General features: G+C 33.7%; 1 protein-coding gene and 1 long non-coding RNA gene across 4 annotated transcripts in view; both read right to left on the bottom strand.

The window, feature by feature from the left end:
• Positions 1-21671, bottom strand: part of LOC132717961 (uncharacterized) — a 55405-nt gene that overhangs the window by 10629 nt on the left and 23105 nt on the right. The window contains exon 5 of the mRNA XM_060701556.1: positions 8048-9100. Coding sequence (XP_060557539.1) covers positions 8048-9100 — 1053 coding nt within the window. The remainder of the gene's footprint in view (positions 1-8047; positions 9101-21671) is intronic.
• On the bottom strand, positions 106-4093 carry LOC132717959 (uncharacterized). 3 transcript variants are annotated; one of them, XR_009624014.1, is made up of 4 exons: positions 2882-4093; positions 2316-2511; positions 1710-1828; positions 106-726 (listed from the first exon to the last, which is right to left on the bottom strand). It is a non-coding gene; the product is annotated as an uncharacterized LOC132717959 (long non-coding RNA). The 3 variants fall into 3 exon arrangements; XR_009624016.1 differs by having other exon boundaries at positions 2316-2487; XR_009624015.1 differs by lacking the exon at positions 2316-2511 and having other exon boundaries at positions 107-726.

Below are 21671 nucleotides of genomic sequence, written 5' to 3'. Positions count from 1 at the left end.
TTTAACTCGTTTTACAAAATTTTATATTATATGACAACTCATGTGAGCTTCTATACTCTAGTAACTGCGATTTGTAAATATCTACTCGTTTTTTTAATTGTATCGGCCTTATGTATAGACATCTCTATTATCAATTAAAAAATGATTTACTGTTTATACACAGTGGAACTAAAATGTATAGATGATGTATGCCTTTTGTGATGGAATATGCTATATCTCACATTATAGCATAAAATCGGCTATTTTCCCCTCTTTTGCCCATGTTATAACGGGGCCAAAACCATGCGTTAACATAGTCACGCGCTCTTGTTATAGCCCGGTTTTACCTATGCGCAATACATACAGGGCCCAGTAAACAAACAAAAAATGACGATTTGGCCTGTTTGCCAGAGTCATGCGCTCTTGTTATATTGGAATTATTAATTCGAGGGCCTCAAGCGCATAAGGACTCGGACCGGTGAATTTTCGTACTATTTGTTCTATAGTTAATCAGTCAAATTTGAGGCTTAATTCTGGATTCCACTGTTCTTGATGAATTATATATTGTCTTCAACTTTTAACATTAACACTATCTAAGTCCAATGAGGCCCAAAATATAATAGGTTAGCCATCTACTTTTTTCAGAAATCTTCATTCTGTTGTAACACTGTTTAAATTCACCTCTTTAAAAACTCCAGACAGCTGGTGTTTAGTACATCTTTAATCCTTCCACCAACAAATGAGTTCCTGGAGAATACACAAAAAATAACTTTTAAAGTCATCATATAGCACACAAAAACTACACACATGCAATAAATACACTTTAATTATGACCAATCTAACTAGAGATGACTTAAATTGGGCCATTTCAAAATTTTAAAGAACTACTTTCTAGACTACAATGGGTTCGGTCTAATTCCGTACCGGGTTGAGACCTAAATGAATCCAAAATTTAAGTTAAGCCAAACTTTATACTCATTTCCTAGTAATTTAGTGTTATACAAGTACAATCATATAGGTTTGACATGTCTCTAACAAATTACATTAATGCAGTACAATTTCTTAAATATGAACCTTCATGCGAAAAGTCAGGCTCGGCCAATAGAATTTTACGCAAAAATTTATATTACAAATTCTGTCATATCTTTTGATTCTGTCAATGGATTTTCTTCGAATAAAGTTTACTGTTACCGGCTAATGTCATACAGTTATTTTTATGAAAGAATAAGACCTTATTGCTTAAAAATTGTAATAAAAACTCCATTTCTTTAAATGGGAGCATGAAATTTTGGATTAAAATACAAGTAATCACAATTAAATGTGCTATTTTCATAACTTTTTCCTTCAATATTGTAATAAAACTTACTGATTATGATTTTTACCTATACACCATGGTAAATAAAGTAAAGAACCAACATACACACCCTACATTGTTTGCTTAAGATATCAATAAAGACAAACAGATGTAATCTTAAGGTTAGCAAAGAGGTTACCATATCACCATGGGCTATGTGTTCTGGCAAAGTAAGATTAGCCAACTCTCACACAAAAAAGGCTTAAAAAAGATGACACATACCGTCTCCCACTTTAAATCATTGAGAAGTCTTAATATAGTCAGAATTAGAGAAATTTTCTCCTGATATACATCAAAATAACTACCAAATATTGCCCGAGCATTGGGAGTCGCTACCGTCAATAGCTGAAGTTTCAAACTAGACATAAGTTATTACCTTCTCAATGTGTCCTGACAAAGCTGCTGCCAAACTGAGCTGAACGAGTCCTTCCATAGATCTTTACCAGGATAAGGTAAGGTCATGTACTCAAACCCAGGCTTTGGTAACTGCACGGTCTGAAAAAATATGCAACACTAGTACATGCCTAAGAAAATTATAAGAAGCATTTATGCCGTAATTCTGATATCTGAAAAAGAAAGAAAATAATGTCTTAATTAATCAATGGCTAGATTTGCTAATTCACACAGAAGAGCTTATATAAAGATTGTGTGCTGAAAAATGCATGCCTGCATGAAAATAGCAGTTTAGACATTATAAATCTAACCTAAATTAACTGATGTAGCAGCTACAACAACAACAACAACAATCATATCAACTGTGTTATTCTAAATGAGCCAATTATCCATAAAGTACACTGTTTAATGACTAGAAAATATTTTATGTGTATATATTAATAGCAAATACAGTCTGCAACACAGCAAAACATCAAGTTTCACTACACTGAAAATGCCTATATTTCCAAATTTTATAAATCACATTTGTCCTGTTCAATTGTCAGTTCTGCTTCATTGAAATACAAAAAAATAGTGAATATTTACATACTGATAATTACAGCATCAATCCTTTGCTGAAACATCAAAACATATAATGTGTGGTCCATATGAGCAATAGGCTACTATGGTGCTTGTTCGAATCCCATGGCCGGTGCTTCTTGTGCCCCTTAGAGATCTCTGGAATGAGCTTGCCAATCACTTTTTTTACCAATGTAACCAATCTGAAACCACACACTCGCCAATTCCTTGCAATGCATAATTTATCCATAATTTAAGATGCATTTCTCTAAAAATTATCATTTTCTATATAAATCTTTTAAAAATAAGCTAGATTTATAGTAAATTGCTAAACACAGGGTGCAAAAATAAAATTTATCAATTTATAAACTGCTTTTTACAAAATTTAAATTTCATTTTTTAATTCTAAATTTATCTTTACAGTTTTAATTCAATAAAATGTGGTGAATCTTTCATGCAAAAGCTCTGTACCCTTGTCCCTGCTTACTGACTCAGTAGCAGACATCTACATTTGAAGGGGAGATAACAATAACAACATATGTCCCAATTTAAAATGTCAAAATTTAAAAATTGAAATAAAATTTAGAATTTTCAAACCTGTCAGTTATCCTTTATTTTCCTGACTTCTTTTCATAAACACATCACTGATGCAAAGTTTCATCCATATCCATCAACCAGTTCCAATTTTTCTTATTTCTTATCTAGGACACGGACCGGTGAATTTTCGTACTATTTGTTCTATAGTAAATCAGTCAAATTTGAGGCTTAATTCTGGATTCCACTGTTCTTGATGAATTATATATTGTCTTCAACTTTAAACATTAACACTATCTAAGTCCAATGAGGCCCAAAATATAATAGGTTAGCCATCTACTTTTTCCAGAAATCTTCATTTTGTTGTAACACTGTTTAAATTCACCTCTTTAAAAACTCCAGACAGCTGGTGGGTAGTACATCTTTAATCCTTCCACCAACAAATGAGTTCCTGGAGAATACACAAAAAATAACTTTTAAAGTCATCATTTAACACACAAAAACTACACACATGCAATCAATACACTTTAATTATGACCAATCTAACTAGAGATGACTTAAACTGGGCCATTTCAAAATTTTAAAGAACTACTTTCTAGACTACAATGGGTTCGGTCTAACTCCGTACCGGGTTGAGACCATAACGGCGAGCAGCATTCAAGTAATTATGCCGGCAATACGGCGTATAGACATCGCCGCTTATCTTGGTTGTCGCCCTTTCTTAGAAACGGACAGTTGTCAATGTAAACAAATAGAATCTGTCATTCAGTTTAATCCCCCGATTAACTTACAAAAATGGAAAGCACAAAATGAATATAAGAAAACGTTGTTTTATTGACGTTTATATTGATAAATGTTCTGTATGATTCTTTGAGAGAATAATGTTTTATCCCTGATTTTTTTTTAAACTTGCGTGCTTAAAAAAAAAACGATTCTGAATTTGAATCTGATGTCACTGATCTTTTTCCTACCGCCAATCTGTAATCATTCTAGGAATTTCTGAGGCGTCTGTTTTGTCTTGGGTAGAGTAATGTTATGTTTTTCTTAAGTTAATATATCTCCAAAGTTAAACTTTGTTAAATCAATTAAAATTCGAAATTTCGTTCGGTTCTCAAGTTGTTGGCCCCGGAAAAAATAAAACGCATACGTAAAACATGTAGAGTTGGATAAATACCGTTCAAGCACAAGGATTTAATGTTTGTGTTTTATATACAATATACATCATGAATCTGTTTTAAAATTTTATGCTATAATAGCGTCAACGCACGTTTATTTCGTGTTATAAAGTCTGCAGAGTCCCTCTGAACTGTTGGAGCCCTACCGGGCTCGGGCACCAACCGTTCCTCGGGACTCTGCAGTCGTTATCACACGGAAAAACGTGCGTTAACCCTATAATGAGAAATGAGAAAATTGCAATATTATAACAAATGCAAACCACACTTAGCATATTCACTCAAAACAAATAACTTTTCTTTATAATGCCTAATAAGTAAATAAAGCCACATTCGACTGTTTTCATTAAAGCATGAGAAACAGAAGCACATGAGACTTTCGACTGTGATTTATTGGATGATTAGGAAACTTTTATACGCGAGTGTGGACGCTAGAGGACACGATGCAAAACTTTTCTGTTGCAGGCTCCGTCCACTATATACAGAATCCATGCTACAGGATATACTGATTGAACTTTATCTAACTGTAAACAAGTGTATTTGCTTCTACTAACGTAGCGCTGGACGTTCATTCAGCAGGATGAGAAGGCTAAATACTTCCTTGCGCGCATCAATGACCGCTGGTCGTCTCTCTGGTTTAGGCTTTTGCACATCCACAGAGACTGGGTGGTCCAGACTGACGTCGTTGTAAATACATTTGCACGACGAAAAATCGCCATTTGACACTTTCATTTGCTGACAGCATCATTAATTTTGTTTGCGTCTTTTTATGCAAAGTATATTCTTAGTTATGTAACGTTGACAAAAACCTTGAAATATTGTTATACAATCTTTCAATTATATTTCAGTTCTGTTCTGTTCTAATTATATTAAAGATATTAACCAAATCGTATGTCATACTATTGCATCAAAATTATTATTCCTACTAAAGTAAATTTCTTATTTTATTGACTTCAAATTGACATGGAAATGCATAATTTAAGTAACCCTCAATGGTAAACATCGAGGAGCTTTCGGGGGCTTCGCCCCCTGGACCCCTACCAGGGCTCTGCCCTGGACCTGCAAGGGGGCCTATAGCGGCCTTCTTAACCCCCGGCATGAGTGTTCTTAATATAGTTTTTGGCCTAGCTACGCCCCTTTCCATAACATCAATACTCACATAAACATTCATTTTATGTTCATTATTTGAACAAAAATGATATTTATATTTTTTTACAAAGAGATGATACATGCAAAGAATCTATGCTCTGCATGTTGAAGGTTGAAAAAGTCGTTTTAAGACATGCATGCTATATAAATTGGTCTGCATGTAAATTGTGACAGACCTACCTATCCCCCACCAACTCACTTGGCACAGCCATTTTTTTAAATCACTGAAATGATTTTGAAAATTTGTAGATGACAACAAGGCATGCTTCATGCAAAGTATAAGATTTAAAATAAATATAACATTTTAGGCATATGATAGTGTGTTCTTATTACCAGCCTTATTAGTGAATTTAAACATTTCAAGTAACATCAGTTTTGATATTTTATTTCAAAATAATTAAATCATATTAACCTTTAACCTCCTGAATTATTAAAGTCTTTATAGCAAAAGATCTAAAACTATATATGTATATATTGAGGCGTCCGTGGGCGGCTTTTGGCTCAAATCCCTACAAGGACTTAGAATTCTTTTAGGTTAGGAAGCAATCCAGCTAGCAACCGGGGGTTCTATTCAGGTAGCCGTTCGTGCCGGAAATAATGCAAGGAAGGGCACCTGAGGTCTTCCTCCATCAAAGCTGAAACGTCGCCATAGAACCTAATATACCGTTTCGGTGTGACGTAAAAACCAATGAAAACCAAAAAAAATATGAATATATATTTGAAAGAAAAAAGTCATGAGCGCGAAATTACACAAAGAAAAATCGCACGGAAAATCGGCACACCGCAGCCAGGACTCAATTCACGGGTCTCTGGATTGCCGGTCCAGTATGCTTACCACTACACCACAGCGGCTGTTGCGTTTTCTTCGTGCTTTATTGGCCTTATATAAACAAAAAACATTTTATAAAGTAATAGATTTTGGGAAATAAATGGAGATAACTTACATATATATTGGGAGGAAATACATTAATACCTGGACATTAATAGAGATTATTTTTCACTTGAAATGTCTACAATTACATAAAGATTTTGACTGCGTCAATGTGATCTTGACCTTGAGCCAAGGTAGTCTAAAACTGCGCTCTGTACATAATCTCAGTAATATAAATATTTCTACCAAATAAATTTAATTTCCTAATATCGGTTTAAAAGAAACAGAGCAGGCACATCATTTTGAAATTGATACAAAATGACATTGACCTTTGGAAGGTCAAACCTGCGCTCAGCACATTCTTGTTAATACTTCTGTCAACTAGTTCCAACTTTCTTCCGCTGGTTCAAACCAACAACAACAAACAAACAGACCGGACACGAAAACTCCTATATAGATCTTAAGAAGTCAATAAATCCCCAGGCCGGACCATTTTTGATCTTAGAACCCCCGAACTTTTGTTCTGCAAATAAAGGTTATATTTCTGCCAGAAAAAAAATAGTTTCTTTTTATTGGTTCAAAAGATACAGAGCGGACACAAAATCTTGATATTCTTACACAATGGCTAAGTGTGACCTTCCACCGGTTCAAAAGATACAGACCGGACACGACAAATGCTTTCGGCAAGACGGACGGACAACCAGGTGCATAACAATATACGCTGAAGTTCTTTTGAGCGTATAAAATGTGTAATCACTGTATAATTATTGAAAAGAATAGTAAATTCACTACTACAAATATGTGATGCATTCTAATGGAAATTGTTAATCTAGTGATGTTATTTATTTCATTACTAAGTCTTTGTAAACAATTTAAAATACAGCCAAACTCATCAACAGGTATCAAAACGAATGAACAGCGATAAAATTGATATAAGAAGTATTTTGTCAATTCAATTTTTCTTCAATTGTTGCAATTCATTTTATTTCGTAAATCATTCACTTGATGACTTTTCTTTCATATCGATTGATAAAGTACATGGTAATATGGGCAAACTTTTGAATAAGACATATGGGATGTACAAATTGGAAACATTATGTCAGAAGGATTAAAATGCAAAAGTGCTTTATAAATTATGATATTATACAAATATATACGCTTGCATGTCATTAAAAAAACATCAGATATCTCTTTCAGTAAATATCGGCATAAAGGACTTTTCTATTTTAGTACTCATTTATTATTTAGAAATATTTATTGATTATTTTTAATTGATACATATACGTTATTTATTAATATCAATCATATAATTATTTAATTATCTCCCATTTTTCATGCATGTTTTAAAATGTTTACATTGATATATTACATTATTGTAATCTTAAGGTGATGACTTGATGACTTTGAAAATAATATCTTTAATTTGTACGTTTGTACCAGTTGTAATATATCTTTCTTTTACATTTTCATATATACTTTAAAAAAAATATTTGCGACGGCAATGACTGTTATGAAGAACACCTAATTAATGTTTATTATTGTTACACACGATGAACCTTGCAATGCAACTAAGATATCATTATAAAACATGCAGCCTCCAAAATGGTAGCAGATTGGTCTAGTGTTATGTTATTGGTTGGAAACCATTTTGGCATACAAGGTCACTATGACGTTGACCTTTCAGTCATTGACCCAGAAATCAAAAGGTAACATGACAAATGTTTCAATAAGATTTATGAACAAATTGCAATCTGAAGCCATTTTCATATAAAAGGTCATTGACCTTTGACTGTGTAACCTCAAAATAGACAGGTGTTATCTACTAGCCAAGAATAATAAACCCATGGTTTGTCAAATTATTTGATATAAAACAATAGGATTCATCACTGGTTATGACCAATCTGAATACCAAGGTTGAATTTGCAAGGGCAAGAAGGTGGCATGTGCAAAGCAATATGCCTCCACTTCTTAGAAGAGGGGCAAAAGAACTTGCAGACAACCATACTGAAAATATCTTTTAGACTTTAAAGCTTTTACCTAGTTCTCCTAGAATATCCGAATGTGGAAACTCGTTTGGAGTGAACTCTCTACCCTGAATTTCCACAAGGGCTGCATCTACACCTACATTATTACTGCCTGTTTTCTCCCTGTAAACTGCACGAATAACACGGACGCATAATTTACGACTTTTTTGCACTAAAGGTTGATATATTTTGATATCTGTTTGTTTTTTAGACAATTTCTTCATTTCATCTATGTCCATAACAACATGTGCGCATGTTACAAAATATTTTGGCTCGACATATCCAATCGTGCCAAATTTTCCATTTTCACCAGGTGCATCTGGATTTGATGTTATTCCGATTTCTAGGCCCATCTTAAGAGTGGAGTGAAAGTCCTTCGGACCATTCATAAGAGGTGTAAAAACACATTCGCGTACGTCAACGTCATATTCATCTACCTTTTGATTAAATGGTTCTTCGTGTAATGGAATATAACCTTTAACATGAACATAAAGTACAATACACAAATTGTCCTCCAAGTGATGCTTTCCTAGTTCAAAGTTTCTTGATTTAAATAAACTTGCTGAAATTGTAGTGATATTACTATGTTTCTCCAACAAATTGTCAACATTTTCATTCATGCACTTTACTATTCTTTTCTGTTTTCTTCTTATGCCTTTGTCTTCATAGGGTGTATTTTCAGCTTCAAGTTTGTTTACCTCTCTACTTTCTTGACTTATTTCAGATGATTCACGTATATATGTCATATATTGCTTGTAATTTGAATTATCGATGTTACCTTTTTTTCCTGATTGTGTTACAACGACAAAGATAACATCATTTTCGGAAAATTGCTCAACGGTTGCATCCTTTACATACCTGTATGAAGGCCAGACAGATTTTATAACGTCAGGCTGTGTCTTTTGTATGTAGGTACACACTTTTGTACACATATCCTTCACAACTTTATGTTTTCTCCCAAACTTGCGACAAGCAAAATTTATTGAGGGTTGGCTTGGTATATCGCTGCCTTTTAGTAACTGTTCAATAGCTTTTACATCTGACTTCAAAACCTCACGATGCAAACCTAAAATATCAAATACACATTGTCATATCAACTTTAATAACCTAAAGCTAAATGTTCCCCAGGAAAAAGGACCTTTTTTATCATGGAAGACATGTGCCCATCTTTTGTCCTCCCTAAAGTAAATAAGTGCTGACATTCCCCTATCCTAATCTTTTTCACTTTACCTTAATTTCATATTTTTAGAAAAAGTAAAATAAATACGAGTTCAGGTAAATTTATTCTTTTCCAGTTCTAGTTAATGCATGTTAGGGACAAGAATTATTTGTAACAGAGTTACCAATATCCCTCGGCTAAACCAAGTTTTACATGGAGCACCACAGAATTTTGCTATTTCACGTATGAATCTGTATGAATCTGGATCTGTAAAGTCGTGATAAATGCTTTATCTGCATATGCATCAAAAAATTCATAAAATAAAAGGTAATTCATGAGTATTTGTCAACAGACATACACTTGTATTTTTTTTTCACTTTTTCAAAACTACAAAATGCGACAAATAAAAAGTCAATACAGGATATTGTTTGCAACATGGTACATTTCATATCCAGTGTATATCCGTTGTATCGAGAAAGGTATGTGGGCGATTCACAAATGACATTTTATAATTATTTGCTTTAGCCTGACTTGGGATCATACCCAATAAAAGACCATTTTGGTTTTGACCTCCAAGTGCGACCTTGCACTTTTAGGTAGGGGTCTATGTATTCCACGAACAACTCCGCATGCAGCCAAAATTTAAAATGTTATACTAATATTTAGTTCCCCATTTGTTTTCACAAAACTTTTTGTTATCATTTTAAGTTCGAATCCCTTAAACTATTCAGTGCTAGCCTTTTGCAAATTGCATATTGCATATTTGCGGCCAAGATAAGGATTAGAAATTGTGATTTTTAAAATATCTTCCAGGGTCAAGGGGGATAACTGTCAAAAACATTTGACCATGACCAAATTAGAGGTTTCTGGTAGAAAACCAGCACATGCAATGTACACAGCTAGGGATGGTACTGTGAATTCGCATTTTGTGGTACTGATCACTCCTGTAATGTCTTATTGTAAACCCCAAGGAGTTTGACCTGTGAAAACTGGACAATAGTTTCTATTTATGGCCAATATGTGCTGCAAAACAGAACCTGGCAATTATATGGTAATGATCATTTCTTTGACGTTTTATGCATAGCAATGTATGGTTTTGATCATTCCTATGAAATAATGCCATTTTGAACTGTGAAAAATGACAATATTGTTTTTTCATAGCTCAGCTGGACATTTTTTGCAGCGAAGCACAAAGAGCCAGCAATATCCACAACTTAGGATGGTGGAATACTACTGTAAGGTTTGGCTGAAATTCTGCAGTTGAATCTTTCTTTTTTATAGCTATGTCGGCCATTTTGTGCAACAAAAGCATGTGCGTAACTATGGGTGGTTCTCATTATTGATATGAAGTTTTATTGACATCCTGCAAGGGGTTTGACCTGTGAAAGCTGGACAAGATGACTTAAGAAGGATGGACACGATACTTTTTATTGCTCTGGCCGCCATTTTTTACAGCAAAGAGAAATGTGCCGGTGATATACTCAACTAGGGATGGTACTGATTACTCCTGAGAAGTTCGTTTAAATCCAGCCAGGAGTTGACCTGTGAAAGCGATACATGCATTTTCTATTTATAGCTCGAGAAGCATATTTGTGCAGCAAAGCAGAACGTGTTGAGATATACACAAGAGAGTATGGTTCTTATCACTCTCATAAAGTAATGTTGGAATCATGCCGGCAGTTTGACCTGTGAAAGCCAGACAGGTTTTTTATTCATAGCTCTGGGAGTCATTTTTTAAACAAGGGGCCATTGGCCCCAATGCGCTCATCCTATAATTTATCAATAGGGGCAAACTTTGAACAACTTAATAATGGACCTATAGAATGATGATATTATAAACCAAATATCTAAGCTCTAAGCATTGTACCTGAATTCAGACAAGATTTTGTTTAAAGTTTTTATTATAAACATATATGAAAACATATGACCCCGGGCCGGGTCAAAGTTTGGTCCCAGGACTATAATTTCAACAATCTTTGTAAAGTTCCATTAAACAATGTTTCATGCCAATTACCTTACCTATAGGCTTGGCTTTTTCAATTCTGAGAAGATTTCTTAAGTTTTACTAAGTGCACGTATTCTTACCCGAGGGCTATATTTTGAACAACTATGGTAGTGGACTTATAGGTGATATAAGATACCAAATATCCAAGCTCTAAGCCTTGTACATTCAAACATTTTTAATATATATAGTAGTAGGTGTTTCCTTCTTAAATAGAAGGAAATTAAATACAATTTTGTAACAGTAAGACATTTAAGATCAAACAAAGTATGAACGAACTGTGCTTCAAAAAATGAGATATATTAAATAATTTGTGACAAATGTAAACAGTTTTATATTGGCCAAACAAAAAATGAATTATTTGAACGTATGACTTAACATAGACAACAAACAAAACACAGAACAATTCAGAAATTTGCAAGTCAATAAACATTGACATAAATGTTCAGGAGGTAAATTTAACATTTTTCCTCTGTATAAAATATAAAGCGAAAGTGACTTTTTTAGAAAAGAAAAACTTCTATTCAAATTATTAAAACCACAGCTTAATGCTTAATGATAATGTCTGTTTAACGGGATATATGTATATATAAGTACATCATATTTATTACAATTTCTTCATTTTTAAATATAAAAGAAACCTTTGCGTTTTTATTCAGTCATATTGTTCGTTTATTAACCAATTTTTATTCAGTAAAAATTGTTAATTACCATACAATTTGTGGCCATAGAATAATAAACATGTGAACTTTATTACCTCCCTGTCCGCAAAATAAATGTCATTAATTCACTGCCAGATTGTACGGATTATGCTCAATGTCCATAATATTATAATTTTACGGTATAAATTACCATATTGTGTTTGCCGGGAAATACGATATCATTTAACGTTCCCGCTTTTTTCATGACGTATCGTCATTTGTTTATATCTTTATTGTGTATTTAAGTTTCGGCTGAAGATATGAGAAGAAATCATTGAAAGCGCTACCGAATATACGTGGAGTTTGTTATTTCTTAAACATAATTAAGAAATACCTATGGGATTTGGGGCGAGGCCAATTTGAAACTACAGATAAAACCAAAATTTCAACAACTTTGGAAGAGGACTTAAAGATGACATCATACAAAATATCAAAGCTCTAGACCTTGTTTTTTCAAACACGAGGATGTTTTAAGTTTGCATTTTTGAAACTCCTTTGAAACTCTGGCCCCGTGAGCTACTTATGCAACCGAACGGAACAATTTTAATAACTTTGGCAGGTTGCCACCCAAGGATAATTCTGTAAAGTTTGGGTACTGTGTAGTCATTAGTTTCAGAGGCGATTTGGGATCACAACAGCTCACCACGAGTAAGTTGTGCACAACAAGGGCTGGTTCTGATCACTCCTGTGAAATTTGGTAAAATTCCACTGGCAGACCTGTGAAAACCGAACACTTTTTTGATATTTTTAGTTCCGCTGGCCATTTTGTGCATCCAAGCGGAACGTGTCGGCAATATGCACAACTAGGGATGGAACTGATCACGCCGAGAAAATCCAACAAGCAGTTTGACATGTGAAAGCCGGACAATATTTTTGTTCTATTTAAAGCTCTTGTGGCCATGTGCAGCGAGGCAAAAAGTGCTGCAATTTGCTTAACTAGGGATTGTACTGATCACCCCTTTATAGTTCGGTTGAAAACCTACAAGCAGTTTGACCTGTGAAAGCCGGACAAACTTATTGCGGACGAGCTGACGGACATTCAATCGAAACAGTAATAATATGGCTAATTCATTGTCGTTGTCTTTGACATTTTTAGCAATCTTAAGGGTAATAGCCATATAAAAGCCTTACGGAATGAATGATATCGAAAAAAGTACTTACTTATTGTCTACTAGCCACATAATTATTAACATGTAAGCTCGGACAGACAGAGCGCGAAGGCAAAAAATATGATAAACAAGATCAACAAGGAAAAGCGGCGTTCAATGAACGCAACCCCCATACGTCTCCCAAATTTTGGGAAATATAATTATGAACCGGACAGAAAATATACCCTTTAATAGACCATGTTAAGCTAAGTCTCTAAGTTGTTTTCCTCGACGGCCAGGCGTTACACATGATGATCGCGTTATTATTGTGTACATTTGTGCAAAGTTATTCCAAAATATGTCAAGGTTGACCAATAAAACTGTTTTGAAAAATATGTGTTGGTAAAATGATGATTTTGGCGTTAGCCGCAAACAAACATCTCAGGCCTATATATATTATTTAAAATTTATTATATACATACGTTAAATGTTCTTGAAGCATTGTGTCTTATTTTTCTCTTAACATTTATGCAAACTAATTTTCGGTTCGTACGTTGTTTTGTATGTTTGTTTTACAGCCATTGTCCACGACTTTGTTGGACAGCCCTCATACGTGAAGGTCCTGAACAAAAAGATGGTGTGTGTTTATATGAAGTTAATCCACTAAAGCTAACAAAGTTATAGCCAGTTACAGCAATAAACAAGAGAATGTCATTAATTTCACCTGAATCGTCATGGTTAATTTAAGGTCAAGGTCACCAATATGTTTGTTTGGTCTTGTTTTGTGCAAGTTTAAACAAATCCGTACATAAATAGTATTATGACAATTTAACCAAAATTTTAAACAATAGGGACATGATGGCCCTAAATCGCTCTCCTGACCCATCAACCGCATCCAAACAATGTCTTAGACAATCATCCTGGCAAAGTTTGATAAGAATTGAGTCAAAAATGTGACATCTAGTGTTTAAAAAGGTTTGTCCATATTTGGGCAGTGTGACCTTGTTTTTGATAAGAGACAACATATATTCAAACTTGACCTAGAAGTTATCAAAACAACCTTCCTGACTGATGTCCAAGAAAATTAGATCAAAACTGCAGACATAAGAGTGTAAACAAACTTTTTCTATTTTTAGCTCCTGTGACCTAGTTTTTGACCAGAGATGACACATCTTCGAACTTGACCTAAAAATCATCAAAACAACCTTTCTGACAAATGTCCAAAACATTTGGATCAAAACTGCAGCCACTTAAGTGTTCACAAGAGTTTTCTATTTTTAGCTCCTGTGACCTAGTTTTTTACTGGATATGACCCATCTTCCAGTTTGACCTAGAAATCATTAAAACAACCTTCCTTACAAATTTCCAGAATATCTAGATCAAAACTGCAGCCACTAGAGTGTTAACAAGCTTTTTCTATTTTAAGATCCTGTGACCTTTTATTTGGCCAGAGATGACCTCTATTTGAACTTCACCTGGAAATTATCAAAGCAACCTTTCTGACAGATTTCCAAGAAATTTGGATCAAAACTTCAGCCGCTAGAGTGTTAACAAGCTTTTTCTATTTTTAGCTCCTGTGACTAGTTTTCGACAGAAAATGACCCATCTTCGAACAATACCTAGAAATCATCAAAACAACCTACTTGACAAATTTCCAGAATATTTGAATTAAAATTGCAGCCACTAGAATGTTAACATGATTTTTCTTATTTTAGCTCCTGTGACCTAGTTTATGACGGATGACCTATCTTCGAACCGGACCTAGAAATCATCAAAACAACCTTCCTGACAAATTTCCAGAACATTTTGATCAAAACTGCAGCCACTAGAGTGTTCACAAGATTTTCTCATTTAAAGCTACTGTGACATAGTTTTTAACCTGAGATGACTCATCTTCGAACTTGACCTAGAAATTATCAAAACAACCTTCCTGACAAATTTCCAGAATATTTGGATCAAAACTGCAGCGACAAGAGTGTTAATAAGCTTTTTCTGTTTTTAGCTCCTGTGACCTAGTTTTTGACCGGAGATAACCCATCTTCGAATTTGACCTAGAAATTATCAAAACAACCTTCCTTACTTATTTCCAAAATACTTGGATCAAAACTGCAGCCACTAGAGTGTAAACAAGATTTCTCTATTTATAGCTCATGTGACCTAGTTTTTGTTTCGATAACACCTCTTCGAACTCGATCTGTATTTCATTGAGACAATATTCTGACAAAGTTTGATGATGATCCAATCAAAACTGTGACTGCTAGACTGTTTAAACCCCGTTTGTTGTCGATGAACGACGCACGACGACGGACGCCGGACATAGCCCCATCACTTTACCTCACCTTGACCACTTCAGGTCAGGTGAGCTAAAAATGACCTTAATGGTCAAGGTCAGGATCAGTTCAACCTTTATGAAGGTCTTGTTCAAAATGTTGTTTTGTCAAAGTATAAAGATAGTCAATAAATCATTTACCAAGTTATAGTCAATTATAGGATAATTAGTGAAGATTCAATAATTTAACCTCCAAGGTCAGGTCATTTAAAAGCCAATGCCAATTTGGTTTTGATATGCATGAAGGTCTCATCCTAAAAAATGTTGTGATTATTGAAAGTCAATCCATTGATGATAATAAAGTTACAGCCATTTACAGTTTGAAAAAGAAATAGAAAAATTCAGTATTTCGACCTTATTCCAGGTCAGGATCATTTATGGATGAAGGTCAAGGTATGTTTGTTTCTAAAAGATAGTAATCTTTAAGTTTGAAGACAATCTATTCAAAAATAACAAAGTTGAAGCCACTAATAGCAACAAAAATGTGTTTGTTAAACACAAAAGCCCCATAGATTCTATTTCATAACAATATTTCAAAAAATGTTTACCAATTCACTCAGTTATGGACAGAAAAATAGCCAAAGAAATGCAAACAGTGATATAACTTGACAGAGTCATGGCGTTTTGGATTTTTGAAAAATCTAAGTTTTTATCAAGTACAAATGGAAGACTTTACCTTTAACCATGTATTTCAAACGCCATTTAAACTTAAAGGACCACCTAAGGTTTGTTCGTTGTAAATATTAGACCTAAATAACAAAACAAAGGCTAGAGCAAAATCTGTAAACAATCTATTTTCAGCACTGGTGACCTGAATCGAACTGACCCCTTACTCAATTCAGAGGATTCAAGTTGTCATTCTTTCAAATATGGAAAAAAAAACATCAGTCAAAAGATATCAATTAAAAGACATCTATTATTGGCACCCTTGCCTTTGACCAATTAACCCCTACTTCAATAAAAAGGAAGAATAACATGCCCGTGATCTTCCTACCAAATATGAAATACATCTGTCAATAAGTAAAGGCTGTATGGGCAAAAGTGTAAAAAATATTTTCAGAACTGTTGACCTTGACCTAACTGACCTCTTACTTCATCCAAAGTAAGAATACCATCAGATCATCTTCCTACCAAGTATGAAATAAATCTGTCAATAAATAAAGGCTGTATTGGGAAAGTGTAAAATATATTTTTAGCATTCTGGTGACCTCGACCAAACTGACCCCTAACATCATGCAAAGGAAGAATACCATGCAAGTTATCTTCCTGTTAAACATGAAATACTTCTGTCAATAAACATAGGCTGTAAGAACAAAAGAAAATAAATTATAACTAGCACAAGTGACTTTGACCTACTATTATCACGTCAATTAGAATAAAGAATACCATGCAAGTTATCTTCCTACCAAATATGAAATACATCTGTTCATAAATAAAGGCTGAATGAGCAAAACAGTAAAATATCTACTTTTAGCATTGGTGACTTTGACCCTACTGACCTTAACTCAATCTCAAAGAAGAATACCATGCAAGTTATCTCCATATTAAAAATGAAATTTTTTATGTGACAGTCAATAAATAAAGGCTGTATGAGCAAAAATGTAAATATCTATATTAAGCACTAGTGACCTTGATTCAACTGACTCCTTACTCCATCTTAAGGAAGAATACAATGCAAGTTATCTTCCTATCAAATAAGAAATACATCTGCTTATAAATAAAGGCTGTATGAGCAAAAGTGTAAAAATCTTTTTCTAGCACTGGTGACCTTGCCCTTACTGACCCTCAACTTCACCCAAAGGAAAATACATCAGTTTTATGCTCCTATCAAACATAAATTACATCTGTCAACATAATAAGGTAAATATACCTGTAAAGGTGTAAAAGTCTATTTTTGGCATTGGCAATTTTGACATTTGTGACTTTGATCTTGACCAAAATGACCATTCACTTTACCCAAAGAAGGAGGACCTCCCTTGACACGGTTATATTAAACTCGAAAGACATAAACTTGAAAAAAAAATGGTATGAGCAAAATGTTTAAATTTATTTTGTTCACCATTGACCTTGACCTTGATCCTTTAGATCCCTATCACCACAACAAGTGAGAGGACCATTTGAAGTATCTACATACAACAAATGAAAGATATCATTAAATATATTAAGCTATTAGGAGAACTTTTTAATAAAACCAACTTGTAGAACAAGATTAAGCAGGCAAAGTGAAAAAGGGAGGTTACTGGGAATTTTAAAGCCTGAAGAGCCATAATGACTTACGACAGAGCTGCAGATAATTTGCCAAGCAATTAGTTTGATTTTCTTGATTTTTCCACTACCAGATTTCAAATTCAATTAGATTTTTTCATTATTGTTTCAATAAGTGTTTAAATAAGTTTAATATTTATGCAATATTTTTCTGTAATCATGGTACTGTTAATTACGTTTTTTCCCATACTAGAAACGAGGACATTTGATATTGACACAGAATCATTTCCACGCACGATTTTATATTTCGATTTATGCGTTATTTTTACAAAAAATAGCAAATTAAACAATATGCTGTCTGCTTACTTTTTTCGCTCGCTCTAAAATCATTTCCACATTTATTTCTTAAAGGAAACTCACTTTATGCACTTGACGAAACTGTGCATAAGCGGTGTCGTAGATCGTTATCACTCTGATAAAATATACAAAAGTAAATAGAAGAAATAATTCGTGTTGGGTTTCGAGTTTATACAAATTGAAATAAAATCAATTTATATTGTTTACAATACCAAACATGATAATGCACATACGAAGTAATATAATCTAACTAAAACATATTTATTTCAAAGCACAAACAGTAAACTCTACAGGGAATTATTAAGTGTCGCTCGTGTTTACAAATAGTGGACACGTGCCGAAAGGATTGGGCCATACGCCATATAATGGATGCACAGTTATATAAATTGGAAATGTCCTGTATTTTTTATTGATAAGTAAGTGTGAAAATTATGAAGCCATTGGTATAGATAGAACTTTAGATATATCCAATTTGCCGATTTAGTTTAACAATTATTCTTGTGTTTCATAGGCCAATATCTTGGTAAATATGGAAGCCATAGTTATGTAACCTGTCCAGATTATGTACATTTTATTGATTAGTAAGTGTGAAAACTATAAAGCGATTTGTACAGGTAAAGCTTAAGAACAATCAAACTTGCCGTTCTAGGTTTAAATCGTACGGACGGACAGACGGACGGTTCAATTTCTATATGACCAGGGGCATAAACATCATAAAAACTAGATGCGTTTTGATATTTGACCTTGAAGTCTATGTCGTTGCTAAATAAAGTTCAACGTTAGTCTGGTTTTCTTGGAGGCCTTGTCCCTACGGTTGTTGTGGCCATGTATAAAGACAATGCACCAATAACTTAAAAACTTATGATCAAGATACAAGTATGCGGACGGGAACAGCAACGTAAACGGCTACAGGAACGGCCACCGCAAAGCTAACATGACTGTAACAATGCCTTTATTGTTTTTAAAATCGAGCTAAAAACGGGACAAAGCTTATGTACTGTAACCTATTGTTCCCCTTATCACACAAGAACCTCTGTTTTTTGTACAGATTGAAAGACAGACATATTTGTTTTAACCACTGATCTATTAAGCATTTATCCTTTTTGTGTAAGATGACTTTAAAATGTAACTTTTAAGAGCAAAGTAAAATTATACATTAATCTCACTTATTGTTATTCTTTTTACAAATGGACGGTTAAAGGGAGACACAGGCAAAAATTTCATTTCTTTATTTTAATTTTTTCATTATTTAATCTGTTAATGTCCTCAAATAAATACACCAGACACATGTCCTGGAACAAAACTTTACTATTTATATGAAATAAAATGCTTGTTTCCTAACTTAGTTTAGAGCTTAAAGATTTCACAAGAGTTGTCACAGTGAACTCTGGAAACGTTATCAAAATCATTCTTTCATTCATGGTGGGGATGATGCATCGCAAGTATATATAAGAGGTCTCGCAGTGTTGAGTGTTTAGGTTTGGTTTTGGCTCCGTACGGTTAGGATCGAAGTTGTAATTACACCTCAGATAGCTGGTGCTAAAATACTTCATTGCTACAGTAAAACCTCTTAAGTAAATGTTTGATATGGAATAGTTTATTTCGAAGATAGTATTTTAAGGATATACATTTGAACGTTGATTATGAGGGTATAGTATTAAGATAAGGGTTTTTTGTTTTAAATTTTTGAAGTGAGAAATATGTGATAGGTTTAAGAATATAAGTTATTGTTTGAAAATATGTTGTTTAATTGTTTCTGAAAATATATAATTCGGATAATTTAGGAATAAGTTTTAAGATTCTTATTTTTTTATTTTCTTATTTCTAGAAGTTTTATTAAGTTGATAATAAAACGTTTAAGAATCCACAAGAAAAAATAGTATTGAAATCTTTCAAATCAATTCGGATCAGCATCCCAAATAAAAAATATATATATTATTTAATGATATCAAAATTTTATTTTGTAGCACTAAATAAATAGTCATCTGATCTGTACACGTTATATCTGTTATTGTAATTTCAAGGGTTTGTTCAAGTCACATGACTTGTTTAAAAACTACTCGGTGATTCTGTCAATATATATATATAACTTAATATAAGCCGTTTTGAAAAAAATTCATATTTCAACATCTATAATAATACTTATTATAGATGTTGAAATATGATTTTTTTTTTCAAAACGGCCTATATTAAGTTTTTGTGATATATATGATCAGTACATGTGCTGGGATTGACAAATATACATTTTATTTGGATTTTAAAGGCTTTTTGAGCTCCAAACCCCAAGTGTCTGTGGCTCTAAATGGGTACATGGAAGTGTTCCGTTATGGAAAAGAAAATATGACCAATATATGACCTGAAACTGAAAGAAAGCTATCATTGTTGGAGGGTAGCTGGAATAAAATATATATTATCATATAAATGTAACAATTCTGACATTTAATGCCCCTGTGACCTTGACATTTGACCCCAAAATCAATAAGGGTCATAATCTCGCCAATCAATATTTGAAATATGAAGAGTTTGTGATAAATAGTTTTTAAGATAATGAGCCAAAACCATTCTGACATTTAATGCACCTGTGACCTTGACCTTTCACCTTGTAACCACAAAGTCAATAGGGTTCATATACTAGTAATGACCAATTTGTATGTGAAATATGAATACTTTGTGATATATTGTTTTTAAGATAACCAGCGGAAACCTTTCTGACATTTAATGCACCTGTGACATTGACTTTTCACGTAGTAACCCCAAAATCAAAAGGCATCATTAACTCGTTATGACTAATTAGTATGTGAAACATGAAGACTTCGTGATGAATAGTATTCTGGATAATCAGCGGAAACCATTCTTACATACAGCGCCTCTGTGACCTTAACCTTTGACCTAGTTATCCAGACATCAGTAGGGGTCATTTTCTAGTTACGACCGATCAGTAAGTGAAATATGAAATTTTGTGATGAAAAGTTTTCTATATAATCAGCGGAAAAACATTCTGACATTGAAGGTCCCTGTGACCTTGACCTAGTAGCCCCCAAATCAATAAGGGGTCATTTACTAGTTATGACCTATCACTATACGAAATATGAAGACTTTGTGATTAATAGCTTTCATGATAATCAGCGGAAACCATTCTAACATTTAAGGACACTGTGACCTTGACTTTCTACATAATGACCCCAAAATCAATAGGAGTCATCTACTATATATGACCAATCAGTATGTGGTATATAGAGACATTGTTATTAATAGTCAGCGGAAACTATTCTTATATCTAAGGTCACTGTGACTTTGACCTTTGACTAAGTGACCCATATGGGTGATCTACTAGTTATCCCCAATCAGAATGTGAAATACAAAAAGACTTTGTGATATATAGTTTTCAAGATTATTAGCGGAAACAATGTGGTCTACAGACAGACATACAGACAGACCGACCGACACACCCACCGACCGACCGACACACCGACCGACATAAGCAAAACAATATACCCCCTCTTCTTCGAAGGGGGGCATACAAATACTCATGATCAACAATTATGTCGTATCAGAATTACAAAATGTCTATTACGATGTTGTCACTTAGAGTACAATATGACTTTGATATGAATGTTTTTGACACAGAAACTGACAACGAGGCTTGTGGTATATATAATGGATTTGAAATAGATTATAATTTTGGGGGATAAAAGCGATGCAAGATGGCGTAAAATATGCATTGATACAGACTTCTGGACTCAGGAAAAGAACATGAGAATAATAAGATTGGATCAAATAATGAATTGATGATATT

This window comes from Ruditapes philippinarum, unplaced genomic scaffold (genome assembly GCF_026571515.1).
Source record: "Ruditapes philippinarum isolate M1 unplaced genomic scaffold, ASM2657151v2 ctg3605_1_1_1_1, whole genome shotgun sequence".
NCBI lineage: Eukaryota > Metazoa > Mollusca > Bivalvia > Venerida > Veneridae > Ruditapes > Ruditapes philippinarum.
The sequence above is the reverse complement of the archived record's forward strand: the minus strand, read 5'-3'. Positions and strand labels throughout refer to the sequence as shown.